General features: G+C 42.7%; 2 protein-coding genes across 4 annotated transcripts in view; one reads left to right on the top strand and one right to left on the bottom strand.

Annotated features, from left to right (window-relative positions):
• The first annotated feature begins 4,583 nt into the window (after positions 1-4,583).
• Positions 4,584-6,877, top strand: ID2 (inhibitor of DNA binding 2). Its single transcript, XM_053285781.1, has 3 exons — positions 4,584-5,233; positions 5,571-5,635; positions 6,270-6,877. Exons 1-2 carry the CDS (start codon positions 4,886-4,888, stop codon positions 5,625-5,627), a joined length of 405 nt encoding a protein of 134 aa, XP_053141756.1. The 5' UTR covers positions 4,584-4,885; the 3' UTR covers positions 5,628-5,635; positions 6,270-6,877.
• Positions 6,850-20,206, bottom strand: part of KIDINS220 (kinase D interacting substrate 220) — a 145,285-nt gene continuing 131,928 nt past the window's right edge. For all 3 annotated transcript variants that reach the window (XR_008313778.1, XM_053285767.1, XM_053285765.1), the window contains exon 33: positions 6,850-7,292. The gene's annotated coding sequence lies outside the window, so the exon portion shown is untranslated. The remainder of the gene's footprint in view (positions 7,293-20,206) is intronic.

Here is a 20,206-nt window from a genome sequence, read left to right as displayed (position 1 = left end):
GCCCAGGGCCGAGCCCCGGTCTCCATGGCAGCCGCCTGAGCGGCGCCGCCGGCCGGGCCCGGGAGGGAGGGCAGGCAGCGGGGGAGTGACGTCACGGGGCTGGCGCCGTGCAGTCGGGCCCGGCCTCTGGGAGGGAGGGGAGGAGGTGGGCGGGGCGGGGCGGGGGCGGCCCCGAGGAGCTGGGAGGGGAAGAGGCGCTCGCGGGCTCCCGCCGGGGAAACCTGTCCAGCCGCCGCCGCCGCTGCCTGTGCCAGCCAGGTGCAGGAGCTGGGCTGCGTGAAGGGAAAGAGAGGTCGCAGAAGTGGGAGGTGGTGGACGCGGAAGGAAGGAAGGAAGGGCGTCCTGGGCAGAGGACGAGGTGACTGCCTTCCTTACTGGCTGGGAGAGCTTCTGCAGAACAGAAGCCGGTGTGTGTGTAGACACAGGGCAGAGGAAACGCAGACAGGCGATGCTTGACACTCACATACACTCCTCCTCCCCCTCTACTGTTAGCGGGTTGCAGAGCACTCAGCACAGGGGAAAGGAGGCTCTTTATCCCCACGCCAGGTATGGTGTGCCTGTACACCCTCCTTTCGCCTAATCGCTGGAGCAGGTGAGTGCAGAGGATAACACAAACATCTACTCCTGTAATTGTAGGTGTGTATACATGGCGCTGGCCTCTTCTGCCCTTCATCAAAGAGGGCATTGGATTTTTACTCAAGTAGACACTCAGTGGCCTATCTAATGTTTACAAGGCTCTTCGTTACTGTGATAAAAAGGGACTATATAGCCCTTCCCATTAAGCTCCCCCCTCCTGCGCTTAGAGTGCAGGATGAGAGGAGGAAAGGCATATATTGTTTCAAAGAATTAGTATAGGTGTCTTTCCACCAGCTGTTGAGCAAGCTTTTCTTTGCATCTAAGACTTAGGCAAAGTACAAAACCAGGACATCAAACAAACTAAACCACCTAGTTTCAGCCATATAGTAAGGAAAGTCTTGTTTATTGCTACTTCCAAGAAGCTTTGAGTTCTTAAAGGACGGGTAATTTTGTGAGCTGCCCCAAGCAGTATTGAACTGGAGGAGCAGGATATAACTATTTTAGATAGATATTTCATAAATATTTTAGATATTTCAAATATTTAGATAGTTTTGATATACATTTTAAGAATTCATACCATACCAATTTCACTTAATTTCTCCCACCTATTGTAACATACTAAGAAAAATTGCAACTGTCTAGTACTATGGCTCTGGCAGAAATGCTCAAGCCTTGAAATTCAGTAGTGGAATGCAGATAATGAGGCTTCCAAAGTCATACAATCTAATGCATGACTGAATTCATGGCAAACGTATCCACATAATCAGTCACTGCACACTGATACAAATTAAGATTACAGGAGAAAAAACAGCAAATCTGTTTGAAACGTGCTGCCAAAAAACTACATGAATTTGACCCTAAATGGTTGCAAAAACGGGTGCTTTCGCACACATAGAGCTTTTAGAAGACAATGCTGATGGCACAAACACCTTTTTTCAAACAAACCACTTAATACTGATGCTTTAAGAAAAAGAAAAAAAGTAGAAAGGCATGGTAAAATAAACACTTTGACATCCCATTTTAACAGTAAAGAAGCATCTGTTTAAAATGTTTCCTGTTGACTTGGTGTCCTGTTCAGAATGTATTAATATATTTTTATTTCCCATGAAACTAATACAAAACAAAATGATGCTTGGCCAGGGTCAGTGGACACAAGCACAGCAGCTTACAAAAATACAGATAGTAATTGGGTGGATTTGATAGTTGGGAGATACAATAGAATACTTTTTATCAAGGAGTACAAAGCTCTTCTCTCTGATGAATGTAAGTGGGAGAGAGATTAAACATGTACTTAGATTTCCTTTTGAAATAAACAGGAACTTGAACCTTTGGCTAAGTTCTTGCCCACCAAATCAAGGAATCAAGTGTCTATATGGCAAAACAAAATGTGGCCTTAGTAGTGCTATCTGCTACTCTTAGCATTGCTACTGTTCCTCAAAGAGATTGCAATATATTCTACCAGCCACGTATGAATCTCTCTTTTTCCTGGACATACAACAAGAAATTGGAGTGATAAAGTCTGTTATATTTACATACACACTAATCTTCAATAAAAACTACAGAGTAATAAGGTGGGGGAGGGAGCAGAAGTAGTCCCAAACACCATCCAAGGAATCTATTAATTATAGGAAAATACTAAGTTACAAGTCTGTGGACAAGGTCATGTACATTTTAAATATTGTACTAGGCACTTGATTATTATCAAATTACTTACAGAAACATGTTGTTAGCAATAAAGATTAGGCTGTACTACTCAATATGTGTGCTTATGATTTAAGCCCCACTGAATTCAGTAGGACTTCTGAGTAAATATACTTTGGAACTTGTTGCACATCTCACTGCCTTCAGTGAGATTTAAGTAACCTAACATTGTTTGATTGCTGACTCAATAACCTTTTCAGACAGAACATGAGACATAAAGCTTCAGCCACATGAGTTGATAATCTATTTTAAGTACATTGATGAGGAATATAATATTATAAAGTATTGTGTACAATGAAGTACAATGAAGCCTGCTACAAAAACAATATGTCAGGAGAAGAGATACAGGTAAGAGAATGAAAGGCAGGAGAGAAATGGGAAGGGAGCAAGTCCTGGGTCTTATTATTATTATTATTATTATTATTATTAATTCAATTTCTATACTGCCTTTCCAAAAATGGCTCAGGGCGGTTTACATAGAGGGCAGTTTGCATAGAGAAATAATAAGATGGCTCCCTGTCCCCAAAGGGCTTACAATCTTCTAAAAAGAAACATGAGATAGACAGCAGCAACAGTCATTGGAGGTACTGTGCTGGGGGTGGATAGTGCCAGTTAGTCTCCCCCTGCTAATTAAAGAGAATCACCATGTTAAAAGGTGCCTCTTTGCCAAGTTAGCAGGGGACATATGTTGATCACCACTGCTGTCTTGTACTTACCCTCCAAGAACGTGAACTGAGTATTCCCATACAGTTGTCCCTACTCTCATTGTTCCCACTCATACAAATGATCTCCCTCCAACTGATTAAGAAATTATACAAACAAAAACTAGGTCCATGAATGAGGAGGTTGCCTATCTACTCCTCCACTACAAAGCCTCTAGATCAGTGCATAAAGTATGGAAGAGACAGGTAAGAATAGGAGGGGAGAGATAGGGGTGGAGGTGGGGGTATTTGTCAAACAGCTTTTTCTGAAGTCCTATAGTATCTTTAAATTGCTATCTGAAGAAGCAAACTTAAGCTCTGGCAAAGGGATGCCTTGTGTTTTAGGGGACAAGCACTAAGATTTAGAAGAAGCAGATGCTGATGGGGTGAGGGTGGCAAGTAGCCATAAGCTGCTGCCCTTGAGAAGGCCTGGCCTTTCTCAGGAGACACCAAAATGTGAAGATCTCCCAGAAGTGCAGAGAGGGCAAAGGGCAAAGAATTGATGTCTTTTTGAAAAAACTCCCTGCACATGTGGTTATGTTTCTGAGAGCTAGTAATGAGCACAGAGGAAAGTGTTTTTTAAAAAGTCATAAATGTATGTCATATATGAAATGTTTCTGGCAGCAGTGATAGGTATCTTCAGCATAGCTGTACAAATACAACACAGCAAATATTTGTGTCTGTCACTAGGATTTATTAATTGCCTTGTATGCATTGAAGAGGTGCAGAACAGGAGGCTTACCTGGCAATGTATGTATATGGGTGTTCAGTATGCACATTAGCTTAATGCTCTCTAATTAATAGCATTGTTGGGTTAAATGAATTCACAGTCCGTGAAAACTTCTGACTTAGGTTTTCTGTTGTGTGGGCAGAGAGCAGGGGAGTTGCATTTGGTCTTGCATGTTTGACAGATGTGCTTGATTGAGTTACAATTCCTGCTCCTGCAGTGCCTCAGCTTCCAGCATCCCGTGTTGTCTTTTTGGCAAAAATAGACATAAATAAAGTATCTCCTGTTCAGCTATTCTGACCAAATAATTAAAGTCATATTATTTAATTTAATATCTTGAAATACCCCAAGAGCTCTCTATAGCCTTGATTATTATGCAAAATTATGCAGTTTAAACTGAAGCAGTCCAATGAGTTGTCAAGCAGAGTGCTTCAAACGAAGCTGTCTGGATCACAAGTCCTAGAATCTTGGGGCAACCAGACTCAAGACACTATGCGCGACCAAGATTTGTGAAGGTGATGTGCTTTGTTTCATGTGTAAGGCTTGTTTCTTCCTTTCCTCTTGAACTACAGTGTATATACAACCATTCCCCCAGACGTCTTGCACGTGTTACCAACCATCATTCTCTAGGGGGAAAAGATATGATATTGAGTGGGTGTTGCTTGGAGAGCAGCCAAGTAAGGAGAGGAAGACTCAGACCTAGCGCTTTGGAACCGAGATGCAAAAATAACAATTTTGCCTCCCCCCGCCCCCCTTCGCTCAAAGTCCTTCTGAAAGTGCCTCAGGTTGAGTCGCGGGTGGGGGGGTAGGGTCAGTACTCTCTGTACAGTATTTACTACCCACAGCTGTGCTTGGTACACGCCCCCTTCCCTAGGATTGGCTTAGAACGCGGAAGGCCAGAGCCCTCTCTTCGGTTACATTTGTACCAGTGAACTGCCTCGGCGCCTGACGGACACATTAAGAGCCTCCAATAGCAGCAAGCACAGGCTGGATTTGTCAGCTGCAGAACCTGCAGTATAAAAGCAGGAACAGGCGACTTGAGCTTCATTCTGATCGAGATCAGGCAGCCGCAGAGAGAAAAAGAAAGGAGGAAGCGAAGCAGGGGGAAAAAGCGAGAAAATCCTCACTACCGTGTATCTTACGTTTGAAGGCACCCCGGCTTTTTCCTTCGCTCTCCAGCATGAAAGCGTTCAGTCCTGTGCGATCCGTCAGGAAAAACAGCCTCTCGGAACACAGCCTGGGGATATCGCGGAGCAAAACCCCGGTGGATGATCCTATGAGTTTGCTGTACAACATGAACGACTGCTACTCTAAGCTGAAAGAGCTGGTGCCTAGCATCCCTCAGAACAAGAAAGTGAGCAAGATGGAAATCCTGCAGCATGTTATTGACTACATCCTGGACCTGCAGATTGCTCTAGACACGCATCCCAGCATTGTCAGCCTCCATCACCAGAGACCGGGACAAAATCCTTCCTCCAGAACCCCTCTGACCACCTTAAATACAGACATCAGCATCTTGTCGTTACAGGTAAGTGTCCTAGCCTTGGCATTCTCCTCTTGCTTCTCTTTCGTATAGGGTTGTTTAAACAACCATGTTTAGGGTTGTTTTATCTTTAAAATAGGGTTGTTTAACAGTATTGTTATGAGTATGAATCAGTGGTGGGTTTTTTTTTAAGGTGGTGGCAGGAATTAAAAATTAAATTACACTGCAGTTCCTTGATAACCATTTTCATGCTCTCCATAGCTGGCAATTAGAAAATGCTGGTTGTGTTCTGTGACTTTAATCTGGAGTACTTCATATGTTTTCTTGAACTGCTAAGCATCTTACCTCTCTCTCTCTCCCACCCACCCCCCTCTCCGTGCAGGCAGCTGAATTCCCTTCAGAGTTAATGTCAAATGACAGCAAAGCACTTTGTGGCTAAATGAATTGGTAAGTGTTCAGTTCCTAGTTTTTAAAAGAACATAAGATACAAACTAAGTCCCCCAGATGGAGGCATGGAAGGTGTGTGTGGGAGGAGGGAGAAGGGTTCCTGTCACTAGTGCTTGAAATACATGCACAGGATTGTAAAAGTATATCAAGATGAAGATTTTTTAAAACTGTCAGTTAAGTCATGAAATGCATCTGGCATATATATATGTGTGTGTGTGTGTGTGTGGCAAACTGTCCAAGTATTATCTGCTGTAAATTTCAGTGCTCTTTAAACATCTAACCTGATAGGACACTGAAACTTGGTCCTAGGATCAAAGAACTTTTATTTGAATAATTGCACCAAAAGATAGGCTAGTACCTCAGAACACTAAAGGACAGATTCACATACAGATCATAGTTATTTTTTCTCTCCAGTCACACCCCCTAGGCTTATTATTCTGTTTTATTTGTGCACTCTGTGTGCGCGCGCACATATACATTTGCGCGCTCATGCTGCATCTGGACGCCAGGGTTTGCCCAATCTTCGAGTGTTTGGTTAAATGTTCAAACTGTGGCTTCCTCTCTGGCGCCAGTCTGTCCGGATCTCTGCCCTGTTAGCATTCTTCTAAATATGCCTCTCTTCAATCTTTTGCAGGTGTTTGCTGACTTTTTTGCACAAGAAAAGACAGCTTTTTTTTTTTTTGGCGAGCTGCTGAATCTGATTTTTCAGCTGTATCTGGAGGGGAGTCTATATCCAATTAAATGGACATTTAAAGAAAATTGTGGACACTGTCTCCCCTGTTCTACAACATGGACTAATCTTAACTATTTATGAAGAGACTTTTAAATGCCCTTTCCCTAGTTGGAAGGCTTCATTTATATACTATTCCCACAACGGGGAGCGAAATGAATTGTAAAAAACTCAAAGGAATTGCCCATTTTAAAGCAGACTTTGCCTTTTTCCTCCAAAGGTGGAGCGTGAGTACTAGAAGGATTTAGTGTTCAGTTTTTCAGTAAAGTCTTTGTCAAAAATTATCCTTTTTTGACACACATGTAGGACTGAATGCTGTGTATATATTTATATATAAATATGAAAATGAAACTTTGAACTCTTTCATTAGAGTTTCTTGTATAGTAGCAGAAATGTACATTTCTGCAAAAAGTGTAATGATGTACGTAATCACGCTAAACTTTTCATAAAAGTTTAGTTGTAAACTTAATCTTTTTATACAAAATCAGAATAAATCATGTGTGTTTATTGAACAGTTTGCTTTCTTTATTCAGGAGACCAACAACATTCTGGCTTAAATTAAAAAAAACACAGAACACATTAACTCGGATCATACAATTAAAACATATTGAGAACGTATGCAATAGTACCTGACACAAAGACTCTTATGCTTGCTAAATCTTTTAAAGTGTCAGGCTTCTAGCTTGTCAACTTTTAAAATCACATGGTAGACATTTCTTAATCTTCATTAGCTGGAAGATATGGTTAAGTTTGGGGGAGGTGGGAATCCTTCAACTAGGCAAGAGAAATTCCTATGGTCTCTTTTTCCCTTTTGTTGATGACTTGTTTGAACTTTTCAGAGCAGATACTCCAAGTCTGGTCAACTTGCTTTTGAGGATAATTATGCATAACTTGTGGTTGGCTGATAGTTTCCCAACCATTCACTTCCTGCAAAACATTGTAATGCAAAAGTTGATGAAGCATCATCACTAAATTAATTTTATATGAATCCATGCAATATTTCAAAGAAAAGCATGTTAGTTAATCAGTTGCAGCAGCTTCCCTGTATGACTAAGCTGTTGAGAAATGAAAGTCACCCTCATGTTATTGATTAAACTCTGGCTGCTCTAAGTATCACCCTCACCCTGTAAATCAATTAAGTTGCATTTGTAGTACTGCCTTCAGGCTGCAATCCTTTGTATAGTTATGCTGCTTAAATCCCATTGATAGTGGTGTGATTGAGAGAGCCTAAGTATATGCAGGTCTGCAGCCCGTATTATATTACTAAATTCTCCCTACCCTTAATCCCTTTCTGTAACCCCATTCCAGTTTCTGAATCTAGGTGGTACTCCAGGTAGCAGCTATCCATACTTGCCTCCTGAAAGTTATTGGGATATATTCAGTTGACCTGCAGTTTTCAGCACACTGCATTACAGTTTTGCTTGAGGTGAGAAATTAAGAACACTTTCAGCAGAAGTATCTGCATCTGGCTGGGGGAAATCCATAGCAAAGTTTTAGGAAGGAGTCACCCAGGGCACCTGGGAGTAACGCTGAGATTTCTTTGCTCTGGAGACTCTTACCATGAAACGCAGAAGCCTCACCTGGGGCCTGTAACACTTTCACCAAAGAGAACAGGTGTGTGGGTGGCGCCACACCGTCTGCTGCAGCTGCCTTTCTTCGCCCTTGACATCAAATCCATCCAAAGAGATGGGGGGCGGGGGGAGCCAGCTCTGATCTGTTAATACAGAAGCTGCTCCAACCAATCAGCAGAACAGCCTTCTCAAAAGGGATCATAGCAATCCAAGTGGGAAGACAACACTCCTCTACTATTTCCTCTCATACTTTACTATTATTTCTATCAAATAAACAATACAGCAAATATTCTGCATCTTTCCTGGATAAATTCCACTACCTCAAAACAGTTGGGCAAAGTACTTTACACAGGAGAACCTTACCTTACAAGTTCAGTCGCAGAAGTGAAGTTTTCATATGCACCAAATATATAACTGTATGTGGTACTGCATTTGCAGAAATTCTACTATAGAACATTTTGGCTCTTTCCCAGAACTCTCCAAATAGCACAGCTTGAGTCAGTATCCTACTTCCCCTTCCCTCCAAGGCATTTGTGGTATTTTATCTAATACTCAAATTCAGGGTCATTAACCCAGGCAAAATACTTGTCATATTAAAACCACTGATGATTGACTTGTTATGAGAAAAAATAGTAACAAGAATAATCTGAGCAATTATATTTATTGCTTCTTGAACACTTTTGAATTGGCTGTGGCTCAATCTAAACCTAAATTGGTGTTTCAGTGTAGGGGATAATAAATTATGTGAATTTTCTAGTTTCTCACTGCCAGTTAGTTGCAGTGTTGTTATGGGACAGGAGAGGGAATAGAGAATACATACCCTTAAACACCCCAAAGTTTTGCAACTGCAGTCAAATTGGAATTGCAACTGCCATTTAAATGTTGACATAAGTGTTTCATATTCTGATGGACTCCATTAACCACATAATTCTCTTAAACAATTTTTCAGCATTATTAAAAATGAAAGTGTTATATGAATTGGCTTTTGTTTGTCTTGTACAAAATCAAGTAACACCGCAACTCCGCAGTTTAATCATATCCAGTACTGCAAAGGAGACACACACGGTTCAGACAAAGTAAAGGGTGTCGTCGAGTCAGTGTCGACTCCTGGTGACCACACAGCCCTGTGGTTCTCTTTAGTAGAATACAGGAGGGGTTTACCATTGCCATCTCCCACACAGTATGAGATGATGCCTTTCAGCATGTTCCTATATCGCTGCTCCCATAGTCTGGGAAACATAACAGCGGGGATTTGAACCGGCAACCTCTGGCTTGCTAGTCAAGTCATTTCCCCACTGTGTCATTAGGTGGCATAGTACACATTTTCAAATCTATGGTTACCATCTGAGACTGATTATTCCTGTTCTCAATTTACTAACATAGATCAGAACCAGAATGCCAAAATGTAAAAGTGAACTACAGAGAAAAATGACTCTTATACCAGATTAATTAATTTGGTCTGTGTAGGCTACTCTCAGTTATTAATGTGAACAGCACTCTTACAGTCAAGTTCTGAAGAGCTCTTGATATTTATCATACTTAGCTACATAAATCACACTTTTGCTATGATTATAATAAAAACATAATAAAAGTGTTTTAAACTAGAAAAATGCATTAATTTTGCGGCTATATTGAAGAGTTCACCAATGTGGCAGCAATCCACGATCATCAACAGAACTTACATGAGTGATTCTGTGATTTAAGAGTATCCTGGAATAGGGAAAATTTCCCCAATAACACTGTCTTGTGAACAAAAAGACAGTTGAAATGCAATAAGGATTATTAAGTGTTATAAAGTCATGGTGAGAGCCTGCTTTGAAAACTCCTTTGAATAGAGCACTCTTCTTATTGTTTTTTTCCTTTGGGATCTGGTCTCCGATGAGAGCCTAGTACTGTTGCTAGTCACACTGACTGACTCAGCACTGAACAGAAGTAGAGGTCAATGAAGATCTGGACAAGCTATGTTCAGAAGTGTGTTGTCAGCTAAGGTTAGCCAACAACAATGTTTAGATATAGCAATTTCCTTGAGGTATAATCCAGCCTCATAGACTACATTCATAAATCTGACTGTCAAGTCCATGTTACAAAGCACCAACATGAAAAAGGAACACTGTCCAGTAAATGTTTTGGGTTGCTAATAATTCTTCAAAGCTATTGAGAAGGCATAACACAGCAAAAATTATTTCAGCATTAAGAGGATACTGACTTAAATCCACAGGTAGAGTCTGCAACTCTGATATGTAGCTGTTAGGAAATGCATACACATATTTAATATTCCTATGTTTGAGTTGCATTCCATGCATGCCAGTGATCCAATGTTGCTGTTGGTGATGAGCGAGTGCCACCTTCTGGTCTATGCACAGAAGGCAGGTTTGTGGTTTTTTAAAGTTTTGTTTTCTTTACAAATATTAGTAAAACACTAAATAAGTGTTTGAAAGTTGAGTTCTAGTTGAAATTTTCTAATTAAATAAATTCAGAAATCATGAAGTAAACACAATATTTTCTGAATTTTGCTATTCTATAACTAAATTTAGTTGCCTAATTTAAAGTCAAACATAGGAAACACAGAGTCAGACCATTGGTCCATCTAGCTCAATATTGTCTACACAGCCTGGCAGCAGCTTCTCCAAGGTTGCAGGCAGGAATCTCTCTCTCAGCCCCATCTTGGAGATGCCAGGAGGCAACTTGGAACCTTATGCATGACAGGCAGAGCAAAGGGGTTTCAATGTGTGGATGAGATGTTGGTGCCAGGAGGAGGGGTTTAGATTTGTTAGGCACTGAGATACATTTTGCAGCAAGCAAGGCCTGTACAAAAGGGACGGGCTGCACTTGAACCAAAACGGAACCAGACTGCTGGTGCTTAAAATCAAAAAGGCTGCAGAGCAGTTTTTAAAATGATGCCTGGGGAATAGCCAGCAGAAGCAGGACAGTATCCAGTTCGGCAAATGCCATCCTTTAAAGTGCAAGGGTGCAGAAGATTCAGATAAAACAGAAGGGGACAGAGCAGAACCACATAAAGAGCAGACAGAAGGTTGTGCCACCTGGTCAAAGAGTCCAAAGAAAGACAGCAGACACCAGGAAAGAGATTCAGCGTATAGGTGCTTATATGCCAATGCCAGAAGCCTCCGAGCAGGGGTGGAGCCACCATTGGGCCAATGGGTTCAAAGAACCCGGGCCGGTGGCCAATCAGGGGCCGTGAGAGCGGCCCCGACACGCCCCCCCATGTCTGACATCAGACACGGGGGCGGTAGTTTAGCTCCCAAAGGGGCCTCTTCCCTGGTGTCTGCCGTCTTTCTTTGGACTTCCTGACCAGGTGGCACAACCTTCTGGGGCCATGTGGCCCCTTTGGGAGCTAAACTAAAGCTGGCGCTGCATTTAAAGCACCAGCCAGGAGCGGCTCTTCCCTGCAAAGGCAGGGAAGAGTCGCTTCTGGCTGCGTGCTGCGAATGCAGCGCCAGCCTAACTAGCTCCTGAAGGGGCCGCGCGGCCACCTTCAGGAGCTAAGACTGGCGCTGACTTTGCAACTGGGCGGCCCCTTCAGCAGTTAAACTTCAACTCCCGAACGGAGCCTCAAGGCTCTGTTTGGGAGCCAGACCATGCCCCTGTGTCTGACGTCAGACGCGGGGGCGTGGCTATCCTCTGCGTCTGCTGTCAGACGCGGGGAGGCTATCGGGGCACCCGCCGCAGCCGCACATGGGCTGCCGGCGGGCTGGCTACGCCTCTGCCTCCGGGCCAAGATGGGTGAACTGGAGTGCTTGGTTGCTAACACATAAATAGATATAGTGGGCATAACAGAAACATGATGGAACAGTGATAACCAGTGGGACACTGTTATTCCTGGATATAAACTCTATAGAAAGGACAGGGAGGGGTGCCTTTGAGGTGGAGTAGCACTGTATGTTAAAGAAGGGATAGAATCTAACAAGCTAGAAAACCTAGGTGGACTGGAGACCTCCACAGAAACCCTGTGGGTGACAATATAAGGCGTGAAAGGGAACATGTTACTGGGGACATGCTATCGCCCTCCGGATCAAAATGCAGACAGTGACTGGGAGCTGCAGCAGGAAATCAGCGAGGCATCAAGGAGAGGCAGGGCAGTAATAATGGGTGACTTCAATTACTCACACATAGACTGGGTAAGTTCACAGTCAGGTAATGACAGAGAGGTCAAATTTCTAGATATGCTGAATGACTGTGCCCTAGAACAGTTGGTCTTGGAACCAACCAGAGAGAAGGCGACCTTGGACTTAACCCTGAGTGGCACCAAGGAACTGGTGGGGGATGTTAGTGTCATCGACCCTTTAAGGAACAGTGACCATAGTTCGATCAGATTCAGCATACATGTGGGGAGAGAATCACCAAAGAAATCTAACACAGACCCTTTGAATTTCAGAAGAGGAAACTTCTCCAAAATGAGGAGTATGGTGAAAAGAAAGCTGAAAGGGAAAATCGGGGGAGTCACTTCGCTCCAGAATGCATGGAGTTTACTCAAAACCACAATACTAGAAGCCCAGTTAGGTTGTATACCCCAAAACAGGAAAGTTACCACTAAGTCCAGGAGGATGCCAGCATGGCTAACAGGTACCGTCAAGGAAGCCATAAAAGCGAAGAAGACTTCCTTCCAAAATGGAAAGGCCTGTCCAAATGAAGAGAACAGAAAGGAACACAAACTCCAGCAAAAGAAATTCAAGGTGACAATAAGAGAAGCAAAAAGAGAGTTTGAGAACGTTTAGCTAAAAGCATCAAGGGGAACAACAAAAACTTCTTTAAATACATCAGAAGCAGGAAACCTGCCAGGGAGGCGGTTGGACCATTAGACAATGAGGGAGTGAAAGAGATTATTAAGTAGGATATGGAGTTTGCAGAGAAGCTAAATGAGTTCTTTGCATCTGTCTTCATGGAGGAGGATACTGAACATATACCTGTTCCTGAACCAGGCTTTTCGGGGATGGAGGCTAAAGAACTGAGTCAGATAGGAGTGACAAGAGATGATGTTCTAAACTGTCTGGAAAAACTGAAAACTAACAAATCGCCAGGGCCAGATGGCATCCATCCAAGAGTCCTCAAAGAACTCAAATGTCAAAACTGCCGACCTCCTTGCTAAAATATATAACTTATCCCTGTACCAGCTCTGCACTGGAGGACTGGAAAGTAGCAAATGTAACACCGATTTTCAAAAAGGGATCCCTGGGCTATCCAGGAAATAACAGGCTGGTTAGCTTAACGACCATTCCAGGCAAATTGATGGAAAGCATCCTCAAGGATAAAATTGTAAAGCACATAGAAGAACAGGGCCTACTGGGAGAGAACCAGCATGGCTTCCGCAAAGGTAAATCTTGCCTCACGAATCTTTTGGAATTCTTTGAGAGTGTCAACAAGTGTGTGAATAAAGGCGACCCAGTTGACACAGTATACCTGGACTTCCAAAAAGCTTTTGACAAAGAGTCTCATCAAAGACTCTTGAGGAAACTTAGCTGTCATAGGATAAGGGGACAAGTATATGTGTGGATTGCTAACTGGTTGAAGGACAGGAAACAGAGGGTAGGTATAAATGGAGAGTTTCCACAATGGAGGGAAGTAAGAAGTGGGTTCCTTCAGGGATCTGTACTGAGACTGGTGCTTTATAATTTATTCATAAATGATCTAGAAGTAGGGGTAAGCAGCGAGGTGGCCATATTTGCAGATGATACCAAACTCTTCTGGGTAGTGAAATCCAAAACAGATTGTGAGGAGCTCGAAAAGGATCTCTCCAAACTGGGTGAGTGGGCGACAAAATGGCAAATGTGGTTCAGTGTTGGCAAGTGTAAAGTGATGCACATTGGAACAAAAAATCCCAACTTCAAGTATACGCTGATGGGATCTGAGCTGTCGGTGACTGACCAGGAGAGGGATCTTGAGTTCATGGTGGACAGCTCATTGAAAGTGTTGACTCAATGTGCGGCAGCTGTGAAAAAGGCAATTCCATGCTAGGGATCATTAGGAAGGGGATTGAAAATAAAACGGCTATTATAATGCCCTTATACAAAACTATGGTGCGGCCACACTTGGAGTACTGCGTACAGTTCTGGTCACCACATCTAAAAATGGACATTGTAGAACTGGAAAAGGTGCCGAAGAGGGTAACCAAGATGATCGGGGCTTAGAAAACCTTTCTTATGAGGCAAGGCTACAACACCTGGGGCTATTTAGTTTAGAAAAAAGATGACTGCGGGGAGACATGATAGAGGTCTATAAAATCATGCATGGTGTGGAGAAAGTGGATAGAGAGAAATTCTTCTCCCTCTCACATAACACTAGAACCAGGGGTCATCCCATGATATTGATTGCCGGGAAATTTAGGACCAGCAAACGGAAGTATTTTTTCACACAACGCATAATCAACTTGTGGAATTCTCTGCCACAAGATGTGGTGACAGCCAACAACCTGAAAGGCTTTAAGATGGGTTTGGATAACTTCACAGAGGAGAGGTATATCAACAGCTACTAGTCGGAGGGCTATAGGCCGCCTCCAGCTGCAAAGGCAGGATGCCTCTGAGTACCAGTTGCAGGGGAGTAACAGCAGCAGGGTGGGCATGCCCTCAACTACTGCCTGTAGGCTTCCAGTGGCATCTGGTGGGCCACGGTGTGAAACAGGATGCTGGACTAGATGGACCTTGGGCCTGATCCAGCAGGGCTGATCTTACGTTCTCATGCAAGCATGCAGATGCTGTTCCCAGAGCAGCCCCACCCCCTGAGGGGAGTATCTTACAGTGCTCACATGTAGTCTCCTATTCAAATGCAAACCAGGGTGGATTCTGCTTAGCAAATGCAGCAATTCATGCTTGCAAGGAATTCCTTTGCAACAGTGGATTTTGTTGAATAAATGAATAAAATTGAATCTCTGCTATAGGATGGACGGATATACATTTCTCCCATGGCATTGGACATTTTATTTATTTATTATTTTATTTTATTTTATTTATTTATTTCCAATGGTATTGGACAAAATTCCTGGAATGATGAATACATGCTTGAAAGTGCTCTCTATCAGCTACAAGTCTACCAGCAACATAAGACAACCTTTACTGGATTAGCCTGAGAGTCTGTCTAGACCAGCACCACATTTCCAGCCAGCCAGATGGATTCATCTGGGAAACATACATACAAAGCTTGAAGATGGCAACCTTTCCTCATTGTATCTATCAAGCATCTCAGTATACTGCTTCTCACACAGAGATTCCAGTTTGTTATCATGGCTAATTCGTCTGGTGGCTACACAACTCGTCTGGTGGCTACACAGAGACGGTCCTTCTCGGTTGCTGCCCCGAGATTGTGGAATGTGATCCCTGTTGAGATACGATCCTTCCCATCTCTGGTAATTTTTAAAAAACATCTGAAGACCCATCTCTTCACCCAAGCTTTCCCAGCTTTTTCAAATTGTCTGTTTTAATTTTGTGGTTGATTTTCAATTGTTGAATTGTTTTAACTTTTTGTATGTGTTTTAATTGTTTTATGTTAACTGCCCAGAGACGAAAGTTTGGGTAGTATAGAAGTTTGAGAAATTAATTAATTAATTAATTAATTAATTAATTAATTGCCTATCTATTTTTTTAACCCTCACTCTGAGTCAATGCCCTCATTGCATTCAATGCCCTCCAAACTCTTCCTGACCATAGAACCTACAACAATGGTATATTTCACTTCAGGGCATTGCAGTAATGACCTACCGAAACACAAGGAGGGCACCCTGTCGGACAACTCACTGAGAACATGAGTTGCTAGCTAAGAAAACTGAACATTTCAAACCCAGCAGTAATGAGGATCCACACCTCAGTATCTCAGTGTGACTGGCCTAAAGGCAATCTCAGGTCTGGTAGCTGGTCAAGTGCATACAAACCAGTTTCCCACAATTGTTGCATCTTCTGTTTCTTTTCCTATCAGTTTTCGTTGGGCAAAGCCCAGACAAGGGGCAGGCAAGCAAGGAAGGCTCCTAGGGTACAGCACCAAAAGGGCTGCCACATTTGGAGATAATTCCAACAGGGACACAACAGTCAAGAGGGGTGCATATTTTAAAAAAAGAAAGAGTGCTTGGAAAGCGTGCTTGATAGTGGAGGTTGCTGGCTGTTTTGAACATTTTCCCCGATATTTTGCACAGGAGAGGGTAAGGAGCTCATATTATTTTATTTTAATGAAACTGATTAATGAATTATTTAACAAAAATAATGAGATTATTTTAAATGAAAAGCAGTATTAAATTAAACAAATTCATATAGTTTTGGGAGCAGTAGCTGGGGAGCTTCTGCAGAGCTCACCTAGCATGTTGGAATACAATAGGACAGTTCTGTTTTAAGACCTTGTATTTCTTCCTGCTACTCCACAGGAGGTACTTCCTCCTGTTGGCCAAGAGGGGCCCTCACAAGACTGCCTTAGGTGGAGTTTACCACCCACTTTGGGCTGCATTTCCAAGCAACCCAACTCCAAGAAGACCTGGTCCCAGTGTGACGGGTTCTGCTACCAGCATCACACCTTTCCCTTCCTTTCTGGATCTTCTCTAGGGGCTCTCTCTGTCTATATATTTCACAACTAAACCCAAAGCCCACTGCCAGCCACCTTCATTAACTCTAGGAATGATCCAGAAATGAAGGGAAAGGGGTTTACTGAGTCATATACAGAGAGCCAACCTAGCCAGCTGGCAGCATTGGTGCAGAGAAAGGATAAGAATATGGGGCCACCTAATGGTGCAGCAGGGAAATGAACTGACTAGCAAGCCAGAGGTTGCCGGTTAGAATCTGTCCACAGGTACAGATCCATACGAGTGTGACTGCACAGAGACTACCAAGAGAGCAGTGCCCTTTACTATTTCTGTCAATTTTATCACAAAAATCCACACATGAGACTTTGACAATATGAAGTTGCAGTCACTAGTTTACCACATGATATGCAATACTTAGGAACTCACTACTCATCAAATATAATTTCAATAATCTGATTATGTTTAAGGTGCTCTAATTATGTATAGCCACATAATGGCGCAGTGGGGAAATGACCTGACTAGCAAGCATGAGGTTGCTGGTTCAAATTCCCACTAGTATGTTTCCCAGACTCCTAGATATGTGGCAACCCTAGGCACAACAAATGACAATCTTAATTTTGGAATACGTTATAAACGTATTTTAATATCAGAAAATTACTCTTCTGTGGCAAATTTTTTGTTGTTGATGATGCTTCAAGTCACAAATGTCAAAATGAAGGCCTAAAGCCTTTCAGTGCTGCACAGGTATTTGATGATTTGCAGTCTGGTACAAAAATGAAGACCAGTACAAAATGCAGACAAACATAGCTACAATGCTAAACAAGAATCCCATCTTCCTTTCAACTGTAATTCACTAATCCTATAACCTGAAATGTATGCACAATCCGACTGCTTCTCATGAAAGCTATAAATAAGTTATTTAGGGCAGGAAAAGATAGCTGGACCCTGTTATAAAGCAGGCTGGTTCGCATGACCACCTCAAAGAAAGTAAGATGGGAATCAGAGGTTTCTGGGGGATGTATGCTCCTGGTGGGTGTGTTGTCTGATCCTGCCAATCTCTGATTCCCACGCTGGTTCCTGACTTTTGCCCAAGCTTCTCCACCCAACTTAAAAAGCCAGTGACAAGTTGGGTGAAGAATCTCAGGCAGAAGTTGGTAACCAGCATAGGAACCGGTGTTGAGAGTACTTTCTAAACAAACAAACAAAAGTACTTTGAGAAACTACTTCATACTTGCATTGGGAGTGTAAATTTAAAACTGCCTCAGGTACACAAATCTCTTGTCTGCTCTGGAAAAAATGTCCCATTTTAGGTGTTGCACCACATTCTGCAGTGCTTGGAGGCAGTGTTCCCTCTAACAGGGATTCCCAGATGTTGACGACTACAACTCCTAGAATCCTCAGTTGCAATGGCTTTTGCTTGGGGATTATGGGAGTTGTAGTCAACAACATCTGAGAATCCCTGTTAGAGGGAATACTGCTTAGAGGATGATAGCCCAGTGCAATCCATGCTGGTTTTAACTGCCAGTTGATATACTGAACATCTAATAGCCTTTGTCTTATATGGACATCTATGAATTGTTCCCCAAGACTGGAAAGGAACAAGTGCCACCTCATTCTTGCAGACCACTGTTCCCAGTCCAGATGATTAGACAAGCAAAAACAAAACTGGCAATGGCAACAGGGAGAGCCAGCATGGTGTAGTGGTTAGAGTGCTGGACTAGGACCGGGGAGACCCAGGTTCACATCCCCATTCAGCCATGAAACTAGCTGGGTGACTCTGGGCCAGTCACTTCTCTCTCAGCCTAACCCACTTCACAGGATTGTTGTGAAAGAGAAACTCAAGTATGTAGTACACCGCTCTGGGCTCCTTGGACAAAGAGTGGGATATAAAATGGAAAAGATTTTTTTAAAAATTAAAAAACAACAACAGCCATTCTATTGAAAAACAGTGCCAAAGACTTTTTTTGGTCTTTCATTGACAGCTATATATTCCCATCAGATGGTCTAGATCAGGGGTTCCCAACCTGTGGTACTCCAGCTGTTGCTGAACTACAACTCCCATCACTCCCAGCTATAATTTATTGTGGTTAGGGATGATGGGAGTTGTAGTTCAGCAACATCCAAACAAGAATCACTGGTCTCGATTATCAACCCCACTCTTCATCACACTGGGATACAAAGTACCACATGGTCCCCCCTTCCACCACCATATCATGGAGCATTATTGATAACATAAGTACAGCCTTTCCCCTTCTTGGGTCCATTCAATACCAACATCTTCTGTCAATCAAAAAAGCAAACACAGATGACAGTGGTTCCTTTTAAGAACATAAGAACAGCCCTGCTGGATGAGGCCCAAGGCCTATCTGGTCCAGCATCCTGTTTTTTATACACTGGCCCATCAGATTCCTCTGGGAAGCACACAAGCAAGAGGTGAGGGCATGCTGTCTCTCTTGCAGTCACTTGTCTGCAACTGGTATTTAGAGGCATCGTGCCCTAAGACTGGAGATGGCCTATAGTCAGCAGATTAGTAGCCATTGATAGACCTGTTGTCCATGAATTTGTCTAAGCCCCTTTTAAAGCCATCCAAGCTAGTGGCCATCACCACATCCTGTGGCAGAGAATTCCATAGATTAATTATGCTCTGTGTGTAAAAGTACTTCCTTTTGTCATTCCTAAATTTCCCAGCCTTCACTTTTATGGGATGGCCCCTGGTTCTAGCATGAGAGGGAGAAATGAGAGAGTGAGAGAGGGAGAAAAATTTCTCTCTGGCCACACTCTCCACTCCATGCAAAATTGTATACACCTCAATCACTTCTCCCTGTAGTTGCTTCATTTTCCAACTAAAGAGCACTAGATGCTGTAATCTAGCCTCATAAGGAAGGTGCTCCAGGCCCCTAATTATCTTGGTTGCCCTTTTCAGCACCTTTTCCAGTTCTACAATATCCTTCTTAAGATACAGTTTCGAGAACTGTATGCAGTACTCCAAATGTGGCCGCACCATGGATTTGTATAAGGGCATTATAATATTAGCATTCTTATTTTCAACCCCCTTCCTAATGATCCCTAGCATGTAATTTGCCTTTTTCACTGCTGTCGTGTACTGAACCAACAACACTTTCAACGAGCTGTCCACCACAACTCCAAGATCTTTCTCCTGGTCAGTCACTGACATCTTAGATCCCATCAGTGTGTATGTGAAGTTGGAGTTTTTTGCCCCAATATGCATCATTTTACACTTGTTTACATTGAACCACATTTGCCATTTTGTCACCCACTCCCACATTTTGGAGAGATCCTTTGGGAGTTCCTCACAATCTGTTTTGGATTTCACTACCCTAAATAGTTTAGTGTCACCTGCAAATCTGGCCACTTCACCACTTAGCCCAACTTCTAGATCATTTATAAACAAGTTAAAGAGCACTGGTCCCAGTACAGATTCCTGGGGGACCCCACAATTGGGGAAATTGTCCATTCCCCCCCCCGCCCATGTTTCCTGTCCTTCAACCAGTTACCAGTACACACATAAACCTGTCCCCTTATCCCATGACTGCTAAGTTTACTCAAGAGCCTTGGGCGGAAAACTTTGTCAAACCTTTTTGTATGTCAGGATTATGCATAGTGCAAATACTACCTTTTGTGCGGTATAAATATAGTGCTAACATGTCACTGAATAATTGAATAATCTCTTATGAAGGAGAAAAATCTGTATTCACTCTATTAATGTTAATGATTTTAATGTTTACATTATTTTGTTT

This window comes from Hemicordylus capensis, chromosome 1 (genome assembly GCF_027244095.1).
Source record: "Hemicordylus capensis ecotype Gifberg chromosome 1, rHemCap1.1.pri, whole genome shotgun sequence".
Classification (NCBI taxonomy): domain Eukaryota; kingdom Metazoa; phylum Chordata; class Lepidosauria; order Squamata; family Cordylidae; genus Hemicordylus; species Hemicordylus capensis.
This window is presented reverse-complemented; position numbering and strand designations above follow the sequence as displayed.

Excerpts from the sequence above, each read along its gene's own strand:
- ID2 (XM_053285781.1), top strand. The coding sequence starts at position 4,886 with ATGAAAGCGTTCAGTCCTGTGCGATCCGTCAGGAAAAACAGCCTCTCG. Across the intron at positions 5,234-5,570 it reads TCAGCATCTTGTCGTTACAG|GCAGCTGAATTCCCTTCAGA; the intron begins GTAAGTGTCCTA and ends CTCTCCGTGCAG.